Here is a 21452-nt window from a genome sequence, read left to right as displayed (position 1 = left end):
TACTAGACATGAAGTAGAGAGGAAGAAAAAGAAATATGTTGTTGTTGTCACTGCTTCTGATATCATCAAAGTCATCTTCCTCACCTCGTGACTCCAGTCCAATCCCCATAGACCATAGTGGGGGATCAGGGGCTTTTCCCCTTAGAAATGAAGGCAAACAGAGGGCAGAGTGACTGACATGTTTTAGGTAAGTGTTGTTGGAGATTAAAGCAGTGCAGGCTTGAGGAGGCTCCAAGGCTAGTAAAGATAATTTCCCAGATCAGGTCTTGTGCATGCATAGCAAGCATGCTGAGAACCTCTATCACAGCTGTTGGACCTAGGCTTTCCCATTGGTCAGAGTGCACATGCCTGTGTTTAGATGCATTGCTTAGGAACAGTCGGATAGAAGTCAGTTGACAGGAGTAACTGCCTGGACTCTATCCTACTGAGCTTGCTTGTGGGTGATTTGTCCTGGTGTTGCTGGCAGTGGTGACAAGACTCATTTGCAGGTCTATATCAGTGTGTTGGTTCTGAGGGTGTCTAAGAGCCAAGAGGGAGGGGAGGGGTTGTGGTGACTTGGGTTGACTCGGAGTGGGTGGGTGGGTGGGGAGCTCCACCATGAACTTCTTGTGCTGCTAGAATCAAAGGCCATCTTCCCTTGGATCCTCCACCAGCCAGAGGGAGTCCTTCGCAGGCCATGTCAGAGTAGTACTGGCCTCTCTTCCCTCAGAGGGATCAAAAGCTACAAAGCCTCCAGCAAGATCCACAAGGCTGCTACCCAGGGTGATGTTGCCACAGTAGAGTACAGACTCATACTTAGGAAAAATGACATCAATGACCGAGACAGCAATGACAGGTGTCTGGGGCTGGGGGTCAGGGGAAAGGGGCAGGCTGGGAGGCAGGTGGAGAAAGAAATGTGTCAGCTTCCCTAAGTGGCCCCAGTGTCTAGGAGTAGGAGGAACTGCCAATGTTCGCAGGGCTACTGACTAGTATGCTGACCTTTGTCGCTAAGATTTCATGGTAATCTCAGTGCTTGGCAGTTATTCCACTGCTCTGGGAAGTGGGGTGGGGGAAGGGCGGAAGGCCCTGCTGACCTAGAGCTGTTCACCACAAAAAGCCCCTGGTTCTTGAATTCATTAATGTTGTAGTATCCAGTACTCCTCTTTTCTGTGACTGATGTACCTGTTTCTCTCCCAGGCACTATAGTAGGTTGGCCTCATTTTCATCCACATGTCCTTCAGTTTATTATATACACAAAATAATTAGACATAATCATTTTAGTTGTAGTTTTCTGAAATTAAGATAGAGATTATATTTATTTCAAATACAGGTTTTCTCTCTATTTATACAAGTTTTCCATCAAGAGGTTTAATGGCTGCAATCATAGTAGTGAGCAGGAACATGTAACTTTAGCAATGAAAAGTTGTTCATTTAATTTGATATTGGCAGTTGGTTTGCTGCATATTGCTTTTATTATGTTTAGGTATGGGACTTGCATTCCTGATTATTTTAATACTTTTAACATGAAGAGGTGTTATATTTTGTCAAAGGCTTTTTCAGCATCTAATGAGATGAGCATTGATTTTTTTCTTTGAGTTTGTTTATATAGTTAGTGAATTTTCATATATTGAACCAACCTTGCATCCCTGGGATGAAGCCTACTTGGTCATGCTGAATGATGTCTTTGATATGTTCCTAGATTCGGTTTGCTAGTATTTTATTGAGTACTTTTCCATTGATGATTGCAAGTCAAATTGATCTGAAGTTCTCTTTACTGGGTCCTTGTTTGGTTTATGTATCAGAGTAATTGTGGCTTCACAGTATTAATTAGGTAGTGCTCCTTCTGTTTTACTTTCATGAAATAGTTTGAGGAGTGTTGGCATTAGCTTTTCTTTGAAGGGCTGATAGAATTCTGCCCAGAAGCCATCTGGCCCTAGGCTGTTTTTGTTTGTCAGCTTTTTAATGTCATCTTCTATTTCCTTAGGGGATATGGGCCTGTTTAGATAGTTTACATGCTCTTGTTTACCTTTAGTATGTAGTATCTGTTTAGAAAAATCATCCATATTTAGATTTTCCAATTTTGTTGGAAATAAAACAAAATTTTGTTGAGTATAGGCTTTTGTAGCATGGTCTGATGAGTTTTATGGTATTATTATTAGATATTTTCTTTATTTACATTTCAAATGTTATCCACTTTCCAGGTTTCCCTCTGAAAACACCCCACCCAAATTCCTTCTCCCCTTGCTCATCAACACACCCACTCCTGCTTCCCTGTCCTGAAATTCCCCTATTCTTGGGCATCTAGCCTTCTAAGGACCAAGGGCCTCTCCTCCCTTTGATGTCCAGCAAAACCATCCTCTGCTACATGTGCAGCTAGATCCATTGGTCCCTCTTTGTGTACTCTCTGGCTGGTAGTTTAGTCCCTGGAAGGTCTGGGGGGTACTGGTTGGTTAATGTTGCTGTTCCTACTATGGGGCGGCAAGCTCCTTCAGCTCCTTGTGTCCTTTCTCCAGCTCCTCCATTGGGGAATTTGTGCTTAGTCCAATGGTTGGCTGAGAGCACCAACATCTATATTTGTCAGGTACTGGTAGAGACTCTCAGGACACAGCTATATCAGGCTCCTGTCAGCAAGTACTCTTTGGCATCCACAATAGTGTCTGGGTTTGGTGACTGTATGTTTTATGGATCCCCAGGTGGAGCTGTCTCTGAATAGCCTTTCCTTCAGTCTCTACTCCACAGTTTGTCTCTCTGTATCTCTTACTTTTAAGAAGTATCAAAGTATCCACACTTTTGTTTTCCTTCTTCTTGGGGTTCATTTGGTCTGTGAATTGTACAGTAGGTATTCAAAGCTTCTGGACTAATATCCACTTATCAGTGAATGGATACCATGTGTGTTCTTTAATGATTCGGTTAACTCACTCAGGATATTTTCTAGTTCCATTCATCTGTCTAAAAATTTCATGAATTCACTGTTTTTAATAGCTGAATAGTACTCCATTGTGTAAATGTACCACATTCTTTGCATCCATTCCTCTGTTGAGGGACATCTGGGTTGTTTCCAGCTTGTGGCTATTATAAATAAGGTTGCTATGAACATAGTGGAGCATGTGTCCATATTACTTGTTGGAGCTTCTTCTGGGTATATACCCAGGAGTCGTATAGCTGGGTCCTCCCTAGTACTATTTCCATTTTTCAGAAGAATTGCCAGACTGATTTCCAGAGTGATTGTACAGCTTGTAATCCCACCACCAGTGGAGGAGTGTTACTCTTTCTCCACATTCTCTCCAGCAACTGCTGTCACCTGAGTTTTTTATCTCAGCCATTCTGACAGGTGTGATGTGGAATTTCAGGGTTGTTTTGATTTTCAATTCCCTGATGGCTAAGGACTTGGAACATTTCTTTAGATGCTTCTCAACCATGCAGTATTCCTCAGTTGAGAATTCTTTGATTACCTATGTACACCCTTTTTTATATTGTTATTTGGTTCTCTGGAGTCTTCTTTTTGAGTTCTTTGTATATATTAGATATTAGCCCTCTATCCAATGTAGGGTTGGTAAAATCGTTTCCCAATTTGTTCATTGCATTTTTTCCTATTGACAGTGTCCTTTGTCTTACAGAAGCTTTGTAGTTTTATAAGGTCCCATTTGTCTATTCTTGATCTTAGAGCATAAGTTATTGGTGTTCTGTTCAGGAAATTTTCTGCTGTTCCCTTGTGCTTGAGGGTTTTCTCTTCATTCTCTTCTTTTTTTGTTTTTTTTTCTTTTTTTTTATTGAATATCATTTTCATTTACATTGCCCAAGGAAAAACCTTTCCTGATTTCCCCCCTCCCCAAAGACCCCCAACTCCTCCTTTCTCCCCCTGCCTCCACATACATGCCCCTCCACCCAGCACACTCCCACCTTCCCCACTCGGTTTCCCTTTGTTGGGGCCTCTGTTGAGCCTTTACCTGACCAAGGACCATTCCTCCCACTGATACCCAACAAGGCCTTCCTCTGAAACATTTTTGGCTGGAACCATGTGTGTCCCTTGGTTGATGGTTCAGTCTCTGAGAGTCTTGGGGCATCTGGGTGGCCGAAATCATTGTTCTTCCCATGGGGCTTTAAAACCCTTCAGATCCTCTGGACTACCTTCCAGTTCCTCCATTGGGGACCCCATTCCCAGTCCAACAGTTGGTTGCTAGCATCTGCCTCAGTATTTGTAAGGCTCTGGCAGGGCCCCTCCAGAGCCAACCATGGCATGCTCCTTTTGGTATATACTTCTTGTTGTCCATAGTAGTGTCCGGGTTTGGTGACTGTTGATAGGATCAATCCCAAGGTAGGGCAGTCTCTGGCTGGCCATTACTTCAGTCTCTGCTCCACACATTATCTCCCTTATTGCTCCTGTGAGTATTTTGTTCCCTTTCTTTGAGGAACCAAAGCACCCTCACTTAAGTCCTCCTTCTTCTTGAGCTTCCTGTGCTGGGTGAATTGTAACTTGTTTATTTTGAGCTTTTGGCCTAACATCCTCTTATTAATGAGTGCATACCATGTGTGTTCTTTGGTGACTGGGTTGCCTAACTCAGGATGACACTTTCTAGTCCCATCTATTTGCCTAAGAATTTCATGAATTCATTGTTTTTAATAGATGAATAGTACTCCATTGTGTATATATACCACATTTTCTATATCCATTCCTCTTTTGAGGGACATCTGGGTACTTTCTAGCTTCCCCTCATTGTGTTGGAGTTTTTCTTCTATTATTCTCTGTAGTGTTGGGTTAATGAAAAGATATTGTATAAATTTGGTTTTGTGATGGAATATCTTCATTTCTTTATCTATGGTAATTGAGAGTTTTGCTGGTACAGTAGCCTGGGCTGGGCAACCTTTGTTTTCTTAGGATATGTATGACATCTGCCCAGGATCTTTGGGTGTTAGAGTCTCTGTTGAGAAGTCTGGAATAATTCTGATAGGTCTGACTTTATATGTTACTTTACCTCTTTGTTTTACCACTTTTAATATTCTTTCTTTGTTCTGTTCATTTTGTTGTTTGATTTTTAGGTGACAGGAAGAATTTATTTTCTGGCCCAATATTTTTTGTGGTCTGTAAAATTCCTATATGTTTATTTGTATTTCTTTTTTATGTTAGGGATGGTTTCTTCTATAATTTTGTTGAAGATGTTTACTGTCTCTTTGAGTTTGAAATCTTTACTCTCTTCTATACCTATTTTTCTTAACTTTGGTCTTTTCATTGTGACCTGGATTTCTTGAATATTTTGACCTAGAAGCTTTTTCTTTATGTATTTTCCTTGACTGTTGTGTCAATGTCTTCTGTGGTATCTTTTACACCTGAGATTCTCTCTTCTATTTCTTTTATTCTATTGATGATGTTGTTTTATTCTGTAACTCCATGGTTGTCTAACATCGTGTTTTCTTTAATGTTTCTATTTCCATCTTTTGATCCAGGATGTTTTTTTATTCCAGTTCGTTGGATGTATCAGAATTCCCAGGTGGCCCAGGTTCCTCTAGGTGTGTGCTGAGTGTATGGGGATCCAGAGCACAGGCTCAGCTCCCAGGTGCCAGTGCAAACTACCATAATAGTGGTCTTATCATGGGAAAATAAAACAAATGAATGAAGCAAGTGAGAAAGAAAAGTTTTTCTTACTCCAGCAATTGTCAGCTTGTAATAACAATTCAGTAAGAGTTGAGGCCTTGTAGTGGCTGGTTTTGTGTGTCAACTTGACATAGGCTGGAATGATCACAAAGAAAGGAGCTTCAGTTGGGAAAGTGAGTCCATGAGATCCAGCTGTGGTGCATTTTCTTGGTTGGTGATCAAGGTGGGAGGGCCCTTGTGGGTGATGCCATCCCTGGTCTGGTAGTCCTGGGTTCTATAAGAAAGCAAGGTGAGCAAGCCAGGGGAAGCAAGCCAGCAAGTAACATCCCTCCATGGCCTCTGAATCAGCTTCTGCTTCCTTATCTGCTTGAGTTCCAGTTCTGACTTCCTTTGGTGATGAATAGCAATGTGGACATGTAAGCTGAATAAACCCTTTCCTCCCCAACTTGGTTCTTGGTCATAATATTTGTGCAGGAATAGAAACCCTGTCTAAAACAAATTGGTTACAGGAATGGTGTTCCTTTGACATCCTGACCATGTTTTGCAGAGGACTATGTGAGGATTTTGGAACTTTGTGCTAAAAGAACCATTCAGTGTTAAGAGCCTCGTGGGATGTTTTGTAGGAAGATGATGTTGTGTAAGATAATGTTGAGAACAGTGCAGAAGATGGAGGCCCAGCTTGTGAAATTTCAGAGGGAAGGTTAAAGACTCTTATCAAGGTCATTGCTATTTGATTGTGATGATTCTGTGGTTTTGGTTAGCTGGGACTGAAGAATTTGCTGTGATTAACATGATAACAGAACTATGGAAGAATGCCTTTGTGTTACTGGGACTATCAATGCTGGTTAGCTGGAACTACGAAACTAGTGGTGATTAAGAAGAGACCAGCATCACTGAGGTGAAATCAATTGAGAAGAGTTTTCTGAGAGCACAGAGGCTGTGTCCCATAGATAGTCAATGTTGTACCTTGTACTGTGGTTGGCCTTGGTAATGTATATGAGTCACCCAAGGTAGTGCTGGTTTTGAAGGCATGAAGGGGTCATGAAGAGCAGCTGAGGCTCGGCACTGTGAGAGACAGTGGAAAGGCATTGGTGAAAGGTGCCTTCTCACTTGCAATTGATGGCCCAGGACTGAAGGGGTAATTCAAAGGAGCTGAGGCTTGTCTATGAAGAGAAAAGCTTATGAGAGGCTATTGGTGAAGTCTAGTTACAGGGGAAGACAGCAGTGTTTTGGAGATGTCAGTACCATGAGATGATCTCCAATAACATTAGTAGCAGTGGGGTACAGGCATCTGGAGCCTAGAAGACAAGCTGTGTGCTACAAAGGACAAGTCTTGAGTAGTGACCCAAGCCCTTGGAGGACACTAGAAGATCTTGAGTGGATCTCAACAATGGGACGATTGGAGTTTGATTTTGTTTTTGATTGTGACTGTGCCCTCTTGAAGGAATAAAGTATTTTAATTGAGCCCACAGTTAAAAGATTTTAGTTGTACAATGACTTTGGATTTTAAAAGAGATTGGATTTTTAAAAAAGGATTAAACTTTTAATATGTACAGACTGTGGGACTTTTAAAGTTGTTTTGGTCTTAGGGATGAATAAGAAACTAGGGGTTGAGGCTTAATAGTGATTTGTTTGTATGTCAGGTTGACAAGGGGACAATTGTAGAGGCTGATTTTATGTATCAGCTTGACATAGGCTGGAGTTATCACAGAGAAAGGAGCTTCAGTTGGGAAAGTACCTTCATGAGATCCAGCTGTGGTGCATTTTCTTGGTTGGTGATCAAGGTGGGAGGGCCCTTGTGGGTGGTGCCATCCCTGGTCTGGTAGTCCTGGGTTCTTATTTCTTATAGAAATAAGAAAGCAAGAAGAGCAAGCCAGGGGAAGCAAGCCAGAAAAAAAAATCCCTCCGTGGCCTCTGTATCAGCTTCTGCTTCTTGACCTGCTTGAGTTCCATCCCTGTATTCCTTTGTTGATGAACAGCAATGTGGATTCTAAGCTGAATAAACCCTTTCCTCTCCAACTTGCTTCTTGGTCATGATGTTTGTACAGGAATAGAAACCCTGATTAAGACAGGCCTGGAGATAATCTACTAGACTGGTGCTGAAATTTTGGCTAGTGTTTTTGTGTATAGGTCTACTGGCAGTTCATGAGTGTGATAGCCAAGTCTGGAAGACAACATTTCACAGTACTCCTCCTCACCCTCTGATCTGACCTCCCTTCTGACTCCTCTCTGATGCTGTCTGAGCCTTGGGTGTATTTAGGCAGTTTGTTTTTGTAACTTTCCTATTTGGAGCTGAGTATCCATCTCTCATTCTCAGGACTTTGAATAACTGTGCATATGTTCACCAGTTGCTGTCTCTTGGTAAGTTGAGCACAGCCCAGATCTCACTTCAGCTCTAATCATGCCGGCTATGGGTGTTCTGATGAACAAGTTGTAATTTTTTTGACAATATCAGAAATGTATAAATTGATTCTTATCACTGTTAACCCTTGTATTCTCTTTAGTTTCTCTCCTACCTCTTGTTAATCCCCACTCTTTATTACAGATTTGTTCCTTACATTCCACTTTCTTGTTTTGTTTCGTGACCCACTGAGTTTAATTATGACCATGGGTGGGTAGCCTGGTTGGCACGCCCATGGATAGACAGCTGAAAGCAATGATTACTCTCCCAGCATCTTGCATGCCAGTAGTTCACAAGGGAAGGGTGAGACTCCATAAACTCCTTCCCTCTCCCTGATCTTTGAGTTTTGCCTAGTCATCCTTGATTGTAATGACTGAAGTGACCAGAAGATGGCAGTAAATAGATCTCCTCTTTTTCCTCCTACATTCTTCCTTTCTTTTCTGTGATGGTCTCTGGACTTTGTGCAACATAACTCCATTTTAGCTATAAGACAATATCTTAAAGCAAGTCCCCTCTTCCCTTGGTGGTTTTTTTCAAACCACCTTCCCCAATGAAGTCCTATGCATAAATTCTTCTCCTAAACCTATATATATATATTGTTTTGTTTTATTTGATATATTTTTATTTACATTTCAAATGATTTCCCCCTTTCTAGCCCCCCACTCCCTGAAAGTCCCGTAAGCCCCCTTCTCTCCCCCTGTCCTCCTACCCACCCCTTCCCACTTCCCTGTTCTGGTTTTGCCAAATACTGCTTCACTGAGTCTTTCCAGAACAAGGGGCCACTCCTCCTTTCTTCTTGTACCTCATTTGATGTGTGGATTATGTTTTGGGTATTCCAGTTTTCTAGGTTAATATCCACTTATTAGTGAGTGCATACCATGATTCACCTTTTGAGTCTGGGTTACCTCACTTAGTATGATGTTCTCTAGCTCCATCCATTTGCCTAAGAATTTCATGAATTCATTGTTTCTAATGGCTGAATAGTACTCCATTGTGTAGATATACCACATTTTTTGCATCCACTCTTCTGTTGAGGGATACCTTGGTTCTTTACAGCATCTGGCAATTATAAATAGGGCTGCTATGAACATAGTAGAGCATGTATCCTTATTACATGGTGGGGAATCCTCTGGGTATATGCCCAGGAGTGGTATAGCAGGATCTTCTGGAAGTGAGGTGCCCAGTTTTTGGAGGAACCGCCAGACTCATTTCCAGAGTGGTTGTACCAATTTGCAACCCCACCAGCAGTGGAGGAGTGTTCCTCTTTCTCCACATCCTCTCCAACACCTGCTGTCTCCTGAATTTTTAATCTTAGCCATTCTGACTGGTGTAAGGTGAAATCTCAGGGTTGTTTTGATTTGCATTTCCCTAATGACTAATGAAGTTGAGCATTTTTTAAGATGCTTCTCTGCCATCCGAAGTTCTCCAGGTGAGAATTCTTTGTTTAACTCTGTACCCCATTTTTCAATAGGGTTGTTTGGTTTTCTGGAGTCTAACTTCTTGAGTTCTTTATATATATTCGATATTAGCCCTCTATCTGATGTTGGATTGGTGAAGATCTTTTCCCAATTTGTTGGTTGCCGATTTGTCCTCTTGATGGTGTCCTTTGCCTTACAGAAACTTTGTAATTTTATGAGGTCCCATTTGTCAATTCTTGCTCTTAGAGCATACGCTATTGGTGTTCTGTTCAAACTTTCTCCCTGTACCGATGTCCTCAAGGGTCTTCCCCAGTTTCTTTTCTGTTAGCTTCAGAGTGTCTGGCTTTATGTGGAGGTCCTTGATCCATTTGGATTTGAGCTTAGTACAAGGAGACAAGGATGGATCAATTCCCATTCTTCTGCATGCTGACCTCCAGTTGAACCAGCACCATTTGTTGAAAAGGCTATCTTTTTTCCATTGTATGTTTTCAGCCTCTTTGTCAAGGATCAAGTGGCCATAGGTTTGTGGGTTCATTTCTGGATCTTCAATCCTGTTCCATTGATCCTCCTGCCTGTCACTGTACCAATACCATGCAGTTTTTAACACTATTGCTCTGTAGTATTGCTTGAGGTCAGGGACACTGATTCCCCCAGACTTTCTTTTGTTGCTGAGAATAGTTTTAGCTATCCTGAGTTTTTTGTTATTCCAGATGAATTTGATAATTGCTCTTTCTAACTCTGTGAAGAATTGAGTTGGGATTTTGATGGGTATTGCATTGAATCTGTATATTGCTTTTGGCAAAATGGCCATTTTAACTATATTGATTCTACCGATCCATGAGCATGGGAGATTTCCCCATTTTTTGAGGTCTTCTTCCATTTCCTTCTTCAGAGTCTTGAAGTTCTTGTCATACAGATCTTTCACATGTTTGGTAAGAGTCACCCCAAGATACTTTATACTGTTTGTGGCTATTGTGAAGGGGGTCATTTCCCTAATTTCTTTCTCAGCCTGCTTATCCTTTGAGTATAGGAAGGCCACTGATTTGCTTGAGTTGATTTTATAACATGCCACTTTGCTGAAGTTGTTTATCAGCTGTAGGAGTTCTCTAGTGGAGTTTCTTGGGTCACTTAGGTAGACTATCATGTCATCTGCAAATAATGACAGTTTGACTTCTTCCTTTCCAATTTGTATCCCTTTGACCTCCTTATGTTGTCAAATTGCCTGAGCTAGTACCTCAAGTACAATATTGAAAAGATAAGGAGAAAGGGGGCAGCCCTGTCTAGTCCCTGATTTTAGTGGGATTGCTTCAAGTTTCTCTCCATTTAGTTTGATGTTTGCTACTGGTTTGCTGTATATTGCTTTTACTATGTTTAGGTATGGGCCTTGAATTCCTGTTCTTTCCAAGACTTTAAGCATGAAAGGATGCTGAATTTTGTCAAATGCTTTTTCAGCATCCAATGAAATGACCATGTGGTTTTTTTCTTTGAGTTTGTTTATGTAGTGGATTGTATTGATGGATTTCCGTATATTGAAACAACCCTGCATTCCCGGGATAAAGCCTACTTGATCATGGTGGATGATCGTTTTGATGTGTTCTTGGATTCGGTTGGCAAGAATTTTATTGAGTATTTTTGCATCGATGTTCATAAGGGAAATTGGTCTGAAGTTCTCTTTCTTTGTTGGATCTTTGTGTGGTTTTGGTTTCAGCATAATTGTGGCTTCATAGAAGGAATTGGGTAGTGTTCCTTCTGTTTCTATTTTGTGGGATAGTTTGAAGAGTATTGGTGTTAACTCTTCTTTGAAGGTCTGACAGAATTCTGCACTGAAACCATCTGGTCCTGTGCTTTTTTTGGTTGGAAGACTTTCTATGACTCCTTCCATTTCTTTAGGCGTTATGGGACTGTTTAGATGATCTATTTGGTCCTGATTTAATTTTGGTATTTGGTATCTGTCAAGGAAATTGTCCATTTCCTCCAGATTCTCCAGTTGTGTCGAGTACAGGCTCTTGTAGTAGGATCTGATGATTTTTTGGATTTCCTCAGTTTCCATTGTTATATCTCCCTTTTTATTTCTAAGTTTGTTAATTTGGATACTTTCTCTGTGCCCTTTGGTCTGTCTGGCTAAGGGTTTATCTATCTTGTTGATTTTCTCAAAGAACCAGCTCCTGGTTTTGTTGATTCTTTGTATGGTTCTCTTTGGTTCTACTTGATTGATTTCGGCCCTGAGTTTGATAATTTCCTGCCATCTACTCCTCCTGGGTGAAATAGCTTCTTTTTGTTCCAGGACTTTCAGGTGTGTCATTAAGCTGGTAATGTATGCTCTCTCCATTTTCTTTTTGGAGGCACTCAGGGCTATGAGTTTTCCTCTTAGCACTGCTTTCATTGTGTCCCATAGATTTGGGTATGTTGTGTCTTCATTTTCATTGTGTTCTAAAAAGTCTTTAATTTCTTTCTTTATTTCTTCCTTGACCAAGGTATCATTGAGTAGAGTATTGTTCAGTTTCCACGTGTATGTGGGTTTTCTGTTGTTTTTGTTGCTATTAAAGACCACTTTTACTCCATAGTGATCTGATAGGAGGCATGGAATTAGTTCGATCTTCTTATATTTGTTGAGGTCTGTCTTGTGACCAATTATATGGTCGATTTTGGAGAAGGTACCATGGGATGCTGAGAAAAAAGTATATTCTTTTGCTTTAGGATAGAATGTTCTATATATATCTGTTAAATCTAATTGGTCCAAAGCTTCAATTAGTTTCATTGTGTCCCTGTTTAGTTTCTGTTTTCCTGATCGGTCCATTGAGGAAAGTGCAGTGTTGAAGTCACCCACAGTTATTGTGTTAGGTGCAATGTGTGCTTTGAGTTTTAATAAAGTTTCTTTTACGAAAGAAGGTGCCCTGGCATTTGGAGCATAGATGTTTAGGATTGAGAGTTCTTCTTGTTGTATTTTTCCTTTGACCAGCAAGAAGTGTCCCTCAGAGTCTCTTTTGATGACTTTGGGTTGAAAGTCAATTTTATCTGATATTAAAATGACTACTCCAGCTTGTTTCCTGAGACCATTTGCTTGTAAAATTGTCTTCCAGCCTTTTACTCTAAGGTAGTGTTTGTCTTTGACCCTGAGGTGTGTTTCCTGTAAGCAGCAAAATGTAGGGTCCTGTTTACGTATCCAGTCAGTTATTCTATGTCTTTTTATTGGGGCATTGACTCCACTGATGTTAAGAGATATTAAGGAATAGTGATTGTTACTTCCTGTCATTTTTGACGTTATTTTTTAAATTTGATTGGTTAACTTCTTTTGGATTTGATGAAAGGTTACTATCTTGCTTTTTCCAGGGTGATGTTTCCCTCCTTGTATTGGTGTTTTCATCCTACTATCCTTTGTAGGGCTGGGTTTGTGGATAGATATTGGGTAAACTTGGTTTTGTCATGGAATATCTTAGTTTCTCCATCTATGGTGATTGAGAGTTTTGCTGGATATAGTAGTTTTGGCTGGCATTTGTGTTCTCTTAGAGTCTGCATGAGATCTGCCCAGGATCTTCTAGCCTTCATAGTCTCAGGTGAAAAGTCTGCTGTGATTCTGATTGGTCTTCTTTTATATGTTACTTGGCCTTTTTCTCTTACTGCCTTTAATATTCTTTCTTTGTTTAGTACATTTGGTGTTTTGATTATTATGTGACGGGAAGTATTTCTGTTCTGGTCCAGTCTGTTTGGAGTTCTGTAGGCTTCTTGTATATTCATGGGCATCTCTCTCTTTAGGTTAGGGAAGTTTTCTTCCATAATTTTATTGAAGATATTTGCTGGCCCTTTAAGTTGTAAATCTTCACTCTCATCTATGCCTATAATCCTTAGGTTTGGTCTTCTCATTGTGTCCTGGATTTCCTGGATATTTTGGGTTACAAGCTTTTTGCATTTTGCATTTTCTTTAACTGTTGAGTCCATGGTTTCTATGGTATCTTCAGCATCTGAGATTCTTTCTTCTATCTCTTGTATTCTGTTGTTGATATTTGCATCTATGTCCCCTGATTTCTTCCCAAGGCTTTCTATCTCCAAATTTGTCTCCCTTTGAGTTTTCTTAGTTGTTTCTACTTCTGATTTTAGATCCTGGATGGTTTTGCTTAGCTCCTTCACTTGCTTGTTTGTGCTTTCCTGTAATTCTTTAAGAGATTTTTGTGTTTCCTCTTTCATGACCTCAGCCTGTTGACCAAAGTTCTCCTGTATTTCTTTAAGTGTTTTTTGCCTTTCCTCATTATTGGCTTTTGTATTCTTCGGGATTTCTTATATATATATATTTTAAAGAAACTTTATATATTTCAGATAAAGTCTTTGACCCATTTGGAGTTAATCCTTGTACATTTGCACAGATACAGGTCTGTTTTTTAGTTCTACATGTGGACATCTCATTTTCCCAGCATCATTTGTTGAAAATGCTTTTTTTTCTCCAGTTTATGATTTTCGTATCTTTGTCAGATATTAAGTGGCTGGCGTTACATGTACATATGTTCAACTCTCAGATTCTTTCCATGTATCTATTTTTGTGGGAAAACCCTATTAGTTGTATTACTGTGCCTTGATAATTTATCTTGGGCTCTGGAAAGCAATTCCTTCAGCATTGTGTTTTTTGCTCAAATGTTTTTGGTACCATATGGTTTCCATTTTCTTTTTTGTAAAGGAAAAGATTATTTTGATGGGGATTGCATTGAATACTTAATAGCTTTTTGTAGAATGGTAATTTTCACAATTTGATTCTACCAATTCACGACCATGTGAAGTCTTTCCATTTCCAAATGTCTTTTCTGTCTATTTCTTCAGAATTTTAAGGACTTAATTGTGAATATCCTTCTACCTGGTTAGGATTATTCTGAGACATTTCATTTCCTTTGAGGCTACTGTGAATGGGAATGTATCCATGATCTCTTTCTCTTACGTTTGTTGTTGGTGTATAAAGGAGCTATTGATTTGTGCAGGTTTATTCTGTATCCTGCCACACTTCTGAATATATTATTGGTAGAATTTATCCAGTAGAATTTTATAACTCTTATGTATACTATCATGTCATTTTCCCAACTCATTAGCTGGACCTCTTTCCCTAATTTAACCACTAATCTCACTGTGCTTGCGTTATAGGTCCACCAGTGCTTTGAGCACAGAGTTTTCTTACTTTATCTATTTTTGTTAATTTTTGTTAGAAGTTTATTTTTATTAGATATTAGGGTAGAAACGCCTGCTTGAATCTTAGTACTATTTGAATGGAATACTCTCTTCAACATTTTACTATGGTAGTTATATTTCAGCTATAATCAGTTTTTGCAGACAACAGTTAGATGGAATTTCCCTTTTCTCTCTATCAATAAAATAAAAATAAATATCAAAACAACCAACTAATATAAGAATTTCACATAGCATTATTTTGTTTACATTCTTTTCCCTCAACCAACTCTTCCCAGATTCTCTCTTCCCACACCACCAATCTTCATGTTTTTTCTGTGTTTTGAATACTAAAACAAACCAGAATAGCATGTGCCCCTGGGATTTGCAGGTTTGAAAAATTTATACATGTGCTTCATTTATGTAATAAATCTATCCTGTGTTATAAAGTGATTACATAATTATACTTTAGGAGATGGGCATGGTGATATATGCCTGTGATCTGAGTTCATGGGAGGTGGAGGCAAGAAGAACTAGACTTCACTATTGTCTGTAGCCACATAGCTTGTTTGGAGACAGCATGGGCAAGTAGAAGCCCCATCGTTCAAATAAATTTTAAAAACTCACTCTCTCTCTCTCTCTCTCTCTCTCTCTCTCTCTCTCTCTCTCTGTGTGTGTGTGTGTGTGTGTGTGTGTGTGTTTCTCTCTCTGTCTCTGTCTCTGTCTCTGCCTCTCTCTCTGATCATTTTCCCCAGCATGAAGAACATTTCTAAAATGAGACAAAAGAACTCAAATGAACAAGAAAATGGAAAGTTTACTTGTCCTGAAGATTTAAATGCTAATCAATCTGAAACTGATGAAATTACTACACTAAAACAAAAGGTATGTTTTACTTGGTTTCAGAGTGAAAAACTAGTTACTATAATGCTTTCAGTTATTTTACCCATGAAACAAAGAATTGTAAAAGTTTTATAACCAGAAGTAATTGAGTCTTTTTCTACTCACATATATATGCTATACATTTACTTCTGTCTTTACACTTGGCTGTGACTTAATGCCAGGTCTATGGGAAGGTGGCATATGCCTTTGATTCCAGCACTAAGGAGGCAGATGTAGGGGGATGTTTGTGAGCTTGAGGTCAGCTTTGTCTGCCTGTCAAGTTCTAGCTAGCCAAAGCTATATAGTGAAACCGTTTTCCAACAACAATAAATTAAACCTGGTTGTATACACTTGAATCAATCCTAAATCACGTATCAAGCTACAGATTCTCCATTCTCTTAAATTTCTGCATTTACTTTTTGTCAAGATAGTATGGAAGCATAATACACTTAACATGTCAACACAAGGATCACAGAATAAATAGTTTAACTTACTTCAAGAAGACAATACTATATTGTAGAAACTTTGAAAGTCATGAAATTGAGGTAATATGTCAAAGACAGTCAAGGCAGTAGACTGAATTTCCAATATTAAAAGTCATTTTGTATGATATGAAAATTATGTGGTCCAACATAACATGTTATTGCCTTTGCCAATAAATGAGCTAGAAATAAATATAATAAGGTGTATTAAGTATATCAGAAAATAGAGAAGATGTTCTCAAATTCTTTTTTTGTTGAATATCGTCTTCCTTTACATTGCCAATGGTAAAACCTTTCCCAATATCCCCCCTCCCCTAATATCCCTCCCCCTCCTCCTCCTGCTTCCCCCGTCTCCATGAATATGACCCTCCACCAAACACACTCCCACCTCCACCCCCTCAGTTTCCCTTTGTTGGAGTCTCTGTTGAATCTTTACATGACCAAGGACCATTCCTCTCACTGATGCCCAACAAGGCCTTCCTCTGCCACATTTTTTGCTGGAACCTTGTCTGTCCCTTGGTTGATGGTTCAGTCCCTGGGAGTCTTGGGGCATCTGGGTGGCCAAAATCATTGTTCTTCCCATGGTGCTGTAAACCCCTTCAGCTCCTCTGGACCATCCTTCAGGTCCAACATTGGGGACCCTGTGCCCAGTCCAATAGTTGGTTGGTAGCATCTGCCTCTGTATTTGTAAGGCTCTGGTGGCACCCCTCCAGAGACAACCATGGCATGCTCCTTTTCTCAAATTTTTTATATTGAAAAGACACATTTATTTTACCCAGGAGAAGACTGAAAATGAAGCTGTTCATATTTCAGTATTACAGAGCTTGACTAAACTGTGTTTTAATCAAAGCTTATTCTTAAAAGAATAGTGAATACATTATTCTCTCAGGGTATACAGGTTTGCATACACATGTTATGGCATGCATGTATAATGGCTTGCATGTGAAAGGAGAGGAGAACAAGTGGGAATGAGTTCCCTCCTTCCTGCCATGTGGGTTCTGGGGATCAAACTTACTTTGCCAAGTTTGGAGGCAAGTACATTCTTCAACTTTGAAGTTCACTTTCTCTCCTGATAATGGTTTAAGTCTTAAATTTATTTCCTATCAAGGCTTGATGCAGCAATGTAGGGGATTACCAGGTCAGAGAAGTGGGAGGGGTTGATTGGGAAATAGGTGGAGGGAAGAGGGCTTATGGGACTTATGGGGAGGAGGGAAGCGGGAAAGGGGAAATCATTTGGAATGTAAACAAAGAATATAGAAAATAAAAAATAAAAAATAAAAATTATTTCCTGTCAACTTTTTCATCTATAAGCAGTATTAATTTCTTGATGCAGATTGATCTTGCCACAAGAAAGCTAAACCAAGTGTTATTGAACTATGAGGGGCTTGAAAACAAATCCCAGTCTCTGCAACAGAACTTCTTAGCTGTGACAGACATCCAGGAGAAATGCAAAATGCCTGAAGATAGAGAGGAGAAGCTCAAACAGGAATTATTAATCCTTGAAAGTCACAGATCAATGAATATGATAGACCGCAGAGAGGCAGAAATGTTAAAGCAAGAGATTGAAGAAAAATCCAGACTGCAACTAGAGGAAAATTTGGAAAAAATCTCTGCAATTTCACAGGTTAATATAGTTATCTTTCAGTGTGCTTTTTTACGTGGTGAGCTGTATTTTCAATGTACATTTTCCATGAAAGTTTTTTCTTCATTTACAGCAATTTGTTTTACAGACTTGTCAAAATAAGTCATCTACATATTCGGTTTAAAATTATTGTTTACACTATTAAGTAAACATAATTCCTAAGAAAATATCAGACATCAGTGAGATGCTCTTGGTCCTGAGAAGGCTTGATGTCTCAGTGTAGGGGAATACCAGGACAGGGAAGTGGGAGTGGGTGGGTTGGTGAGCAGGGGAAGAGAGCATGGGATAGGGCTTTTTTTTTTTTTTGATGGGGATACAAGGAAAGGGGATAGCATTTAAAATGTAAATAAAGAAAATATCTAATTAAAAATGTTTTAAAGAATCATCTAGGCCAGGAGGTGGTGGCACATGCCTTTAATTCCAACACTTGGGAGGCAGAGGGAGGCAGATTTCTGAGTTTGAGGCCAGCCTGGTCTGCAGAGTGAGTTCCAGGATAGTCAGGGCTATACAGAGAAACCCTATATTGAAAAATAACAAACAAAAAAAAAATCATCTAATTTTTTAGGATTGCTTGGCAAAGTATAGATGCTTGCAGAAAATTTAACTGTATACAGACATTACATTGTTCGTAAAGTTCATTATTTAGTAGAAACTTTTGTATTCATATGATTACTTTCATGATCAAGTAGTTTCTTAGTATCTACAAGGCCTTAGTCTTTAACTGTATAATAGAATTTTCATTTTAAAAATAAGTTTTACCTGCCAGTGGTGGTGCAGGTAAAACTTATTTATTAACCCTAGTACACAGGAGACAGAGGCATGTAGATCTCTGTGAATTTGAGGACATAGGATCAAACAGACATACGCTAGCCAGGATAAACAAAGAGAAACCTGTTTCATTAAAAAGGTAATTATTTATTGCATAGGATATTGAAAACAAATATTATTTTATTTTTTACATTTATATGATGTTTGTATTTAATCATATCCCAAGTGTTGCTGCTCCAGGTGCCCCCTAACAGAATCCATCCCATTATCTCCCTTCCCTTTCTCCTCTGAGATGGTGAGGCCCTGAGCATATTCCCTTACCCTGGTGCTGTGAATCTCTGGAAGGTTAGGTGCATCCTCTCCCACTGAGGCTAGGCAAGGGAGCCCTTTTGTGGAATGGATTTCACAGACAGACAATAACTTTAGGCAACAGCCTCTGCTCTAGTTGTTGGGTGACCCACTGTAGACTGAACCACACAGGTTTATATGTGCCAGGAGCCTTAGTCCAGCCAATGTATGCTCTTTTGTTGTTGATTCAGTCTCTGAGAGCTCCTAAGAGTCCAGGTTAGTTGACTCTCTAAGAGTTCCTGTAGAATTCCTATCCCATGTAGGGTTCTATTCTTCCTCCAACTTTTCCATAAGGGTCCTGGAACTTCATCCAGTGTTTGGATGTAGGTATCTGCTTCTATTTCAGTCAGCTGCTGGGTGGAGCCTCTCAGAGGACAGTTATGCTGGGCTCCTGCCTGCAAGCACAACAGAGTATCACTAATAGTGTCAGAGACAGGTGTTTTGACATGGGATGGACCTCAAGTTGGGCCTTCACTTAGTTTTTGCTTCATCCTTTGTCCCTGCATTTCTTTTAGACAGGAAAGGTATTTTTATGCTTTTAACTGGATATTTTCTTTACTTACATTTCAAATGTTATCTCCTTTCCTGGTTTCCCCCCTCCCAGAAACTCCCTATTCCATCCTCCCTCCCCCTGTTTCTGTGAGGGTGTTCATCCACCCACTCTGCTCCCACCTCCTCTCCCTCAACTTCTCTACCCTGGGGACTCTATCAAGCCTTCATAAGACCAAGGACCTCTTCTCCCATTGATTCCTTAGGCAATCCTCTACTACATATACAGCTAGAGCCATGTGTACAACAGGACAAATTTTGAGTCAAAAGGGCTGTGGGTGGGTTGAAGTCCTAATTCCTCCACTGAGAGCCTTGCCTGGCTATAGGATATTTCCATTTCTGATTTCATATCCCCACTGTAGGCTATTGTATTATAAATACTTTAATGAATTGCAGGGTTCCTTCCCACCTTAGACCACTTATGTTCCCGAATGAAAGGCACACACACACAGCCTTATATTTTAGTATGCTTTAAGCAGTATGGTTTATGCTGCACAACTGCCTACCCTCCATGCTGTTAGAATCTCCCTCCCACAGATAACTCCATTTCTCTGTTCCGATTTGGCTGCTCTTGTTCAACTGGAGTAGCCCACTTCTCTGCTTTTCCTTCGCCCCTTTACATGGCTGCTCTGTTTCTTCATCCTGCAGGTTATTACCCTTCCATGGTAGCCTCTCTTCTTCCTTCCTCACGCTCCCTTCTTGTTTAACATCTTTCACTATTTGAGGTGTATCATTGGTATCGTGACCTTTATGGCTAACAAAAATGAGTTCATACGATGCATGTTCTTTTGAGTCTGGGTTAATTCACTCAGAATATTTTCTATTTCCATCCATTTGGAAATGAAATTTTTATTATGCCCTTGTTTTCAATATCTGAATAAATGTCCCATTTTTGATACCTTGAGTAAATATACCATTTTTGTATCCATTCTTCAGTTGAGGGACATCTGGTTTGTTTCTGGCTATTAGTAATATAGCTGCATTGAACATAGTTGAGTAAGTGCCCTTGTAGTATAGTGGAGCATATTTTGGTTATTTGCCCAGGAGTGGTCTAGCTGAGTCTTCAGGAAGAAATATTTCCAATTTTCTGAAGAAATTTCAGATTGGTTTCCAAACTGATTGTATAAGTTTGCAATCCTTCCTGTAATGCAAGATTGTTCCACTTTCTTTTTTTTTAATTTTTTTATTTGATATATTTTTTATTTACATTTCAAATGATCCCCCCTTTTCTAGCCCCCCACTCCCCGAAAGTCCGAAAGAACCCCTCTCTCCCCCCATCCTCCCACCCACCCCTTCTCACTTCCCCGTTCTGGTTTTGCCGAATACTGCTTCACTGAGTCTTTCCAGAACAAGGGGCCACTCCTCCTTTCTTCTTGTACCTCATTTGATGTGTGGATTATGTTTTGGGTGTTCCAGTTTTCTAGATTAATATCCACTTATTAGTGAATGCATACCATGATTCACCTTTTGAGTCTGGGTTACCTCACTTAGTATGATGTTCTCCAGCTCCATCCATTTGCCTAAGAATTTCATGAATTCATTGTTTCTAATGGCTGAATAGTACTCCATTGTGTAGATATACCACATTTTTTGCATCTACTCTTCTGTTGAGGGATACCTGGGTTCTTTCCAGCATCTGGCAATTATAAATAGGGCTGCTATGAACATAGTAGAGCATGTATCCTTATTACATGGTGGGGAATCCTCTGGGTATATGCCCAGGAGTGGTATAGCAGGATCTTCTGGAAGTGAGGTGCCCAGTTTTCAGAGGAACCGCCAGACTGATTTCCAGAGTGGTTGTACCAATTTGCAACCCCACCAGCAGTGGAGGAGTGTTCCTCTTTCTCCACACCCTCTCCAACACCTGCTGTCTCCTGAATTTTTAATCTTAGCCATTCTGACTGGTGTAAGGTGAAATCTCAGGGTTGTTTTGATTTGCATTTCCCTAATGACTAATGAAATTGAGCATTTTTTAAGATGCTTCTCTGCCATCCGAAGTTCTTCAGGTGAGAATTCTTTGTTTAACTCTGTACCCCATTTTTTAATAGGGTTGTTTGGTTTTCTGGAATCTAACTTCTTGAGTTCTTTATATATATTGGATATTAGCCCTCTATCTGATGTAGGATTGGTGAAGATCTTTTCCTAATTTGTTGGTTGCCGATTTGTCCTTTTGATGGTGTCCTTTGCCTTACAGAAACTTTGTAATTTTATGAGGTCCCATTTGTCAATTCTTGATCTTAGAGCATAAGCTATT

The 21452-nt window shown here is 39.8% G+C and overlaps 1 protein-coding gene across 10 annotated transcripts in view; it reads left to right on the top strand.

Annotated features, from left to right (window-relative positions):
- The window catches only part of LOC127664379 (ankyrin repeat domain-containing protein 26-like), a 125145-nt gene that overhangs the window by 56999 nt on the left and 46694 nt on the right, over positions 1–21452 (top strand). For 8 of the 10 annotated variants that reach the window (XR_007973183.1, XM_052156299.1, XM_052156302.1 and 5 more), the window contains 2 exons: positions 15286–15412; positions 17225–17515. The exons of 1 other annotated variant lie outside the window; for it this stretch is intronic. Coding sequence is in view for 8 of the 9 variants with exons in the window: in XM_052156299.1 (XP_052012259.1) it covers positions 15287–15412; positions 17225–17515 (417 nt within the window). In the remaining variant the exon portion in view is untranslated. The remainder of the gene's footprint in view (positions 1–15285; positions 15413–17224; positions 17516–21452) is intronic. One more of the 10 variants, XM_052156304.1, reaches the window with a different exon arrangement.

Source organism: Apodemus sylvaticus, chromosome 14 (assembly GCF_947179515.1).
Source record: "Apodemus sylvaticus chromosome 14, mApoSyl1.1, whole genome shotgun sequence".
NCBI lineage: Eukaryota > Metazoa > Chordata > Mammalia > Rodentia > Muridae > Apodemus > Apodemus sylvaticus.
This window is presented reverse-complemented; position numbering and strand designations above follow the sequence as displayed.